Source organism: Lipotes vexillifer, unplaced genomic scaffold, assembly GCF_000442215.2.
Source record: "Lipotes vexillifer unplaced genomic scaffold, Lipotes_vexillifer_v1.1 scaffold217, whole genome shotgun sequence".
Taxonomy (NCBI): Eukaryota; Metazoa; Chordata; class Mammalia; order Artiodactyla; family Lipotidae; genus Lipotes; species Lipotes vexillifer.
Window position 1 is genome coordinate 4,117,277 of NW_006788200.1, and position 7,665 is coordinate 4,124,941.

The 7,665-nt window shown below is 53.0% G+C and overlaps 1 protein-coding gene across 1 annotated transcript in view; it reads left to right on the forward strand.

Annotated features, from left to right (window-relative positions):
- TGFBI (transforming growth factor beta induced) overlaps positions 1-7,234 on the forward strand; it is a 35,014-nt gene extending 27,780 nt beyond the window's left edge. The window contains exons 13-17 of the mRNA XM_007461388.1: positions 2,302-2,426; positions 3,917-4,019; positions 4,604-4,683; positions 6,065-6,089; positions 6,565-7,234. Of these exons, the coding sequence (XP_007461450.1) occupies positions 2,302-2,426; positions 3,917-4,019; positions 4,604-4,683; positions 6,065-6,089; positions 6,565-6,605 (374 nt within the window). The 3' untranslated portion in view covers positions 6,606-7,234. The remainder of the gene's footprint in view (positions 1-2,301; positions 2,427-3,916; positions 4,020-4,603; positions 4,684-6,064; positions 6,090-6,564) is intronic.
- Positions 7,235-7,665: the final 431 nt, after the last annotated feature.

Consider the following 7,665-nt stretch of genomic DNA (forward strand, 5'->3'; position numbering starts at 1 on the left):
CATTGTGAAGGGTTTGACTGAAAGGAATTTAATGACGAGACTATTTGCAGAGGTGTGGGCGGGGTTAAGGAAGCAGCAAAGGGTGATGGTACCCAGTGTTTACCGCTCCAGGCCTGGGGGTGCTGGGGGCAGGGGATGGTGGGGGGAGGGCCGGTCCAGGGAGCCCCTAGGAGGAGGGGCATAGCACAGTGGCTAGAGCCACATGCAGCTGCTGTCAGAACCACGGCAAGGAGGCCACTGGGTGCCTTGGCCTCCTTCAGCGGCCTCCTGGCAGCTGATCGCAGGAGGGTGAGGGAGCCTGGATGATGCACTTCACGGTGGGCAGCTTCCCCGGGCAGTGAACAAGCCAGAGAAGAGTAGAAGGGAATTGAGGGTAGATGACAGCCAGCCCAGTCAACAAGGCATGGCTTCCCCTGCGGATCTGTGAGAACCTGCTCATGAAGCCATTTACCTGCATCACGTGTGCCTCGGGATGAAAGCTTTACCGAGAAGCTCATCAAGGCCCTGAGCAATTAAGTTGAGTGTGTTTGAGAGACAATCTAGTGGTGAAGAGCTTGGGCTCCCAGATTACCTGAAAGCAGACCAAACCCTGGCTCTGGCATTTACCAGCTGAGCGACCTCTTGCAGGTTGCTTAACCTCTCTGGGCCTCAGTTTTCCCATTAGTAAAATGGGGGTGGTAAGAGTACCTTGCTCAGAGTGTTAATAAGGATTAAATGAGCATTGCCCACAATGCTGGGCACACGTCCCCCATCAATAATGGGATCACGGCTATGATGGTGCGGAGGTAGGATGGGCCTGCGGTGTTCACTCTGACGCCTGCCTGTGAACGACGCATCCACCCAGTGCAGAAGGGTGAGTCTGAGGAGGAGGAAGGATCTCGGCTAAGCCTTGGGACCCAAATCGTCTACACCTCCCTTCCCGCTCTGGAGTACAGAACAGAAAGCTCGGGTAGCTGTGAACTGAATTTGTGTCCTGTTTAATTTTCCTTATTGCTAAATGAATGCCCATGTCTGTGGTGCTGACGTATGTTCCTGAGGAGAGGGGAGACATTCATTCTGGACATAAACTTTCCATTCTCTCTCTGTTCAGGAGGAACGGAATATTCCCCAGGTGTCCCGAGCCTGCTTGGCTTGCCTTTCATTTCCAGCTGTGCGGGAGCTGAGGGGGGGCTGGGGCAAAGCTCCCCCGACACGCCCTCCCTCAGGCCTGTGGGCAGGACTGGACCCCAGCACGCCTGGGGCATGGAGCCCGTGCCCCGTGTTAAAGGTCGATCCAGATGTTAGAGATCTCAGAAGAAGGAGACCCCTCCCCTCCTGGGGCCTGGCTTGGCTCAGCACCTGCAGGCCGTATTTTGGTGGAAGGGAAACTCTTGCCAGCTCCAAGCTGTGGATGTTTGGAAATCCCTTTGTACCTGGTGGCTCCATCCCGTGGCACTCATGTGGATTCGTTCATAACCACGTGAACTCCCCAAAATACTTTAAAGCTTCGTCTGTTCTCAGTTTCAAGTTGCTGGAAATAGCCGTCCATAAGCCCTGGGGATACCCAGCCATTTGGCTGGTAACATGAGTATCAGGGGCAGCCTTGATGCAGAGGAGAGGGCAGCTGGCAGCCTTAAGATTGCCTCCCACACTTAATTTGGGGACTGCCTGTGCACCTTTATGAGCAATTGGCTGCTTTCCCCAGTGGGTGGAGGAGCTGATGTGGCCGGAAGGAATGCTGAGACGTGACAAGGACGGATGCTGTGGAGGGATTCCCCCCTTCAGCCCTGACCTCATCGGCTCCATAGCTCCTCCAGACCACAGCTGTCGACTCTTTTAAGTTCTCCCTTCAGGAAACAGCCGTCTCAAAATATGCATTTGTGGGCAGAATGTGTAAATATTTCACTACTGTGTTATAACTATTGGGAGCCATGTTGATGATGAAATGTCTCAGATGCCAGTGCTGGAAAGGCCCCTGGCTTTCCAAGCAAATATTTAGTCACGGAAACATGAGTCATACTCACAGAAGAGTATAGATTAACTCCTTCTCAGCATCACAGAAGCGTGTACTTAACCTAGCAGTGCATCCAGTGCGCAGGTAGAGTCACGGCCACGGTCATATGCCTTGTTCCCCTGCCCATTATGAACGTGGTGGGTCAGAGGGCTGAGCACACAGTAGGTGCTCAATAAGTGCTTAGTACCTGGGCAGGGGGTCCTCCATCTCACGGGTGACTGCTGACATCTTCTCCTTTGGGCCCTCCCTGACCACACCAGTTACCAGCCTTAGGATTAACTCTGCTCTCTTTTCCCACAAACCTGCAGGCAACGCCAAGGAGCTTGCCAACATCCTGAAATACCACGTTGGCGATGAAATCCTGGTTAGCGGAGGCATCGGGGCCCTGGTGCGGCTGAAGTCTCTCCAAGGCGACAAGTTGGAAGTCAGCTCGGTGAGTACGTTTAACAATTAAAAGGCTGGCCGTGCCCTACCACTGGCATTTAGGGCACATCTCGTCCCTAGGATGGCATTAGACACACTGTGTTTAAGGAGCATCTTGAATCTCTGAGTGCATTTTGAAAGAAAAGAGAAGAAAAAAGGAAAGAAAAGAAAAAAAAAGGGGCTTCCCTGGCGGCACAGTGGTTGAGAGTCTGCCTGCCGATGCAGGGGACACGGGTTCGTGCCCCGGTCCGGGAAGATCCCACATGCCGCGGAGCGGCTGGGCCCGTGAGCCATGGCCGCTGAGCCTGCGCGTCCGGAGCCTATGCTCCGCAGCGGGAGAGGCCACAACAGTGAGAGGCCCGCGGACCGCAAAAAAAAAAAAAAAAAAAAAAAAAAAAAAAAAAAAAAAAAAAAAGAAAAAAGGAAAGGAAAAGAAAAAGAGTCTTCAGGGAAATCAAGGGAGATTGTGGTTAGACCGGAATAAGAACTTCCAGATCTACAGGGGAATAAAGCATATGATTGGCATCTGGGAGAAGCTGTTAAATCTCCCTTTCCTTAAGGAGATGGTAGTTACTTACAAGTCTTGAAAGGTCAATTCCCAGTCCCCTTCCCACTCTATCCCCCCCCAAGTCCAGGGCTTCCCTGAGCTGTACCATGAACCAGACCAACCCAGGAGGCTTTTTCTTCTGACGCTTGTTCTGTGAACCTTCCCTTACTCTGCACATTCCGCTTTGGAGCTGCCTCCGAGGGTCCCTGCCTTGAAGAGAGGGAACAGATAGGCAGCCCAGCTCTGCGAAGCTGCCTATGGCCTCCCTGGCTGTACCAGCCAAGGCCACTGACACCCCGTGGAGGGACCACCCTTGCAGCATGTGGCTGGCTCAGCTTCTGCTCCCTGCGCCTCTCTCCTGGCCTCCAGCCATCCCTGTGCTCACCAGCTTCTCCCGGGAGCACAGGAAGGCAGGCAGGGATGGCATGACTTGTTTGACTTCTGCAGGTCACCTGAGAATCTCCCAGCTCCTAGTCTGGGATGCCAGGGTCCTGTCGGTCTCAGGCTCCAGTTCCCCCTTCCCCCTTGGGTCGCTCAGGAAAGCCTGAGACAGATTTACCCTGTGAGAGACTCTGAAGCCAGGCATGGAGGAAAAGTGGAAAGAGCCCTTCACCCAGAGCTGGACGCCTGGCTTCTGTTCCCAGCTGTCCCACCTGCTCAGCTTAAAGGAGGCCATAATATCGACCTCCTCACCACACACTGCTGTGAGGATAAGGGAATCACACAAAAGAGCACTTTGTAAATTGCAACATGCTGGGTCCACACAAGGATTAAATTGACTCTACCAGACCGAAGGTCTGTAGCTGACAGGGTCTGTTCCAGTCACCAGAGTATCCCCAGCACTTAGCACAGGATCTGGCATCCAGAAGTGCTCAGTAAACATTTGCTAGGTTTAAGAATGGATAAGGTAAACGTGCTTGGTGTTCAACAATTGTTGTCTCTTTTTCCCCCAGAAAAACAACGTGGTGAATGTCAATAAAGAACCTGTTACTGAAGTTGACATCATGGCCACCAATGGCGTGGTGCACGCCATCTCCAGTGTCCTGCAGCCTCCGGGTAAGGCCCTAAAGAACCACGTCCCCGCTCATCCTGCTGCTGGCCCTTCTCGACACACAGCCATTGGTGCTCGATAGAAACCCTGCTGTAAGCAAAGATGAGAATGATGTGGGATGTGTGGACTGAGCATCTGTGGACGACATTGCTAGGTCTGGCTGAAAAGTAACTTAGGAACTCTTGGTTCAAAGGCACTACACCCAGCAACTCAAGGACAGTTTTCTCTTTGCTGAATTGCCTGGCTGTCCTAGCCCTGTTCAAACAGAGCCCAGTTGTTTGTTACATGTGAACGCTGTGAACATGGGTCAAAGCACCCCTCCTGCAGCATCCCACCCTGGGTGAGCTCTCTTTACCTCCAGCAGAGCTGCACTGGAGCCTAGCCTCTCTCCTCAACCTGTGCATTCACCTTTCTTTGAGCTCTCTCCCCACGGGCCAAATTCCACCACGAGTTATGGAAAATTATAAAGGAAGACTTCGTCTGAGAATGTGAGCCAGAAAAGCCAACAGTGCCCCCTCAGTCCTGGTGGTTATGAATGACACGCTGATCATTTCTCTCTCATTGAAGCTGCCTTTCCTTTTATCTGCAGCCAACAGACCTCAGGAACGGGGGGACGAGCTCGCAGACTCTGCGCTTGAAATCTTCAAACAGGCATCCGCGTTCTCCAGGGTAAGATGCCTGCCTACGCTGGCCCCTGCCCTGAACAGCCTTGGGTCCTGTGCTTGGGCTCCTGTCTTCCTTGGCTGTCCTCCCAGGGGTCTCCCGTAATTTCTCTCCACTCCCATGGGGCATCCTTAGCCCTGGCCTGTGTGGAGTTTGGAGAAAAGAACCCAGGCAGCCCCGGCTGCCTTTGTGGGCGACAGCCGAGGCCTTCCAAGCGAGGCCTCTGAGCCTCAGTGCATGGGGAAGCCGTAGCTGGTGAGAACGGACACAGCTCTGGAATCCAGCTGACCGAGAAGGGCACTCCATCTTGAATTTTCCTTACAGCGGACTGGCCTGCCCTGAGCCTGGGCTCCGAGTCACTCTTCTGTTTTCCGTGACGCAGCCCGCCATGGCCAGTGCTGGGGCCCTACTGGGCAGAGGTGTGAGTGCTGGATCCAGGGCCCTCTCTGTGTGGGGAACCTCCCTTCCTTGCCTTAGCCCCACCTACCTCTCAGAACCTCTCAGACTTTCTGTGCTTTTCCTCCTGTTCCCCAGCTTGCCCAGGGCCCAGGGGTCCCACTCAGGCTCCCTTCAGGTCAGGTGGAGCCCCTTGGGAATACGGGTCATGTTACAGAAGGTTTGCATTCCCACAGAAGAGCTTGCAGGAGGTAGTCTTGAACCCAGAGGTATGGAGCTAGAATACGTCCCTTTACTTTTGGACATAGGGCTCTCCTTCGCGCCCCTTGAGGAGGGTTCTTGGCCCAGAGTTCCTATTCCTGAGAGCCACCCGCTGTGCGGTCCCAGCTCTGCAAGCTCCAGCGGATAGTCTGGGGGGAAGCCTGACTTCAGAGCATCCCAGGAATGTCCGCCTCAGAGTCCCCTTGGTTGGGGCTAGCACATCATCACTTGGGGCTGACACGACTGACTGAGTGGCTCCCCTGGGCCCAGCAGTTCCACATTCCCCTTTCTGTTCCTCATTCCTACCATTTTTTTTTTTTTTTTTTAAGAAGATGTCGGCGATAGGAGTTTATTAATTAATTTATTTATTTTTGCTGTGTTGGGTCTTCGTTTCTGTGCGAGGGCTTTCTCTAGTTGTGGCGAGCGGGGGCCACTCTTCATCGTGGTGCGCGGGCCTCTCTTGTTGCGGAGCATAGGCTCCAGACGCGCAGGCTCAGTAGTTGTGGCTCATGGGCCTAGTCGCTCCGCGGCATGTGAGATCCACCCAGGCCAGGGCTCGAACCTGTGTCTCCTGCTTTGGCAGGCAGATTCTCAACCACTGTGCCACCAGGGAAGCCCCCATCCCCACCATTTTTTTCTGAGCAGGGATGGCAATGGGCAAAGCCACTGCCATGAGCAGGTGTAGGTATTACCTCCACTAGAAAACTTGACACCTTGTGTTTTCTTTCAGGCTACCCAGAGCTCTGTGAAACTAGGTAAGTCTGGTCTGGGTTTGAAGTCCTTGTAGACTTGTTTGGGTCTTACCCCGAAGCAGGCCCAAACCTGCCATCTGCTGTCTATAGCTAAGAACATCATGGCGCAATAAAACATGGCCTTTGGGGTCAGACACAGAACACCTAGTTTCCTTCTCCCTAAGATGGAGATAATAAGAGTGCCAACCTTTTTAGGGTTGATATGAGTTTTTAGGTTTGAGAACCTGGGAATATTGCACAGGGGCTTGGCAGGAGCCCATGATGAGGTCGTGGCCCCAAGCCGGTAGACGTAGAAAATCCCAGTTCAGAACATCACTGAGTAAGATAACGAAGTTTCACAAGCCAGGAGGCATCTGCTCTGTGCAGGAGAGGATGGCAGAAGAAGGCTGCTTGGCCCTCGTGCTCGTGATTCCGACAGTATCCTAGACAGACGTGGGAAGCCTGCACCTTTTTCACCTTTCAAATCTCTCTCTTTCAGCCCCTGTCTACCAGCGGTTATTAGAGAGGATGAGGCATTAGTGCGAAGGACCGCAGGAGGAATGCATTTCAGCAGCTCCCCACCAGTTTCTCTCAGTTTGCCAAAGAGACTGAATGTTTTTGAAACCAAATATCACACTTCAGTGTACCTGGGCCGTAATGTACACCGTAATGAGATCTGAGCCTCGGGAGGGTGGGGGGAGGAGGGAGAGAGAGAGACTTTTAATTTTTTCCCCCTAAACGTCACTGTTAGCCCATTGCATGCAGAGCCCTGGATGTCACTGCCTGACATTCACTTCCAGGAAGGACCTGTCCCAAATGTGGAACTTCCTGCCTATGCTACTTACTCTGGAAAAAGGGAGCCAGAGTTTCTGAAGCTCACAAAACATGAATCAAGCAATCCAGCATCATGGGGGTGTCGTGGCACTGTTTTTGTAAAGCTCTTTCACAGTTGGAGAAATAGAAATGGCATCCTTATAAGCTATGAGTTGAACTGCTCTGTCAAACATTTCTTGCACCCGCATGTGGCTTGGACCCTTCTGTGTGACCTGTCCAGGTAGAAAAGAGAGGGTAGGTAGAGCACCCAGAGCTCAGGCTTCCCCGGTTGTGGTAGAGACATGGTGTGTCTGTAATAATAAAACCAAAGAAACGTGTGCCGCTGTGGATGGGAACTGCGTGCTGGCTTTGGGTATTTTACAGGGTTGGGTTTCTGTTTCTTGGGGCTGTGATGTGCCTTCCACGGAAATTCCACCAGGAGCAGCTAGGCGAGAAGCCCTGAGGGATGGTCTGTAGGGATGACCATAGCATCAGCTTCATAGGTCCGTCACGAGGGTGAAGGGACATGATTCTTGTAAAGCACTCGGCACAGCATTAAGTATCCTTATTCTTATCACGCTGTCTGGAGCTGCTCAGGATCAGTGTAGCTGAGAGCCTTTTTTCAGTGTCTTTCCCACAGGCAGCCCCCTTTCCTGGAGACTGGGACGCCCCGCCTTCCCCCACATCACTGCCAAGGCTGACTGAGAACTCATTTCACTTAGGGGACCAACTACCCAAAGATGGTGCTGCCGGGAATAGAGCAGTGGCGCAGCAGACAGCCCCTCCC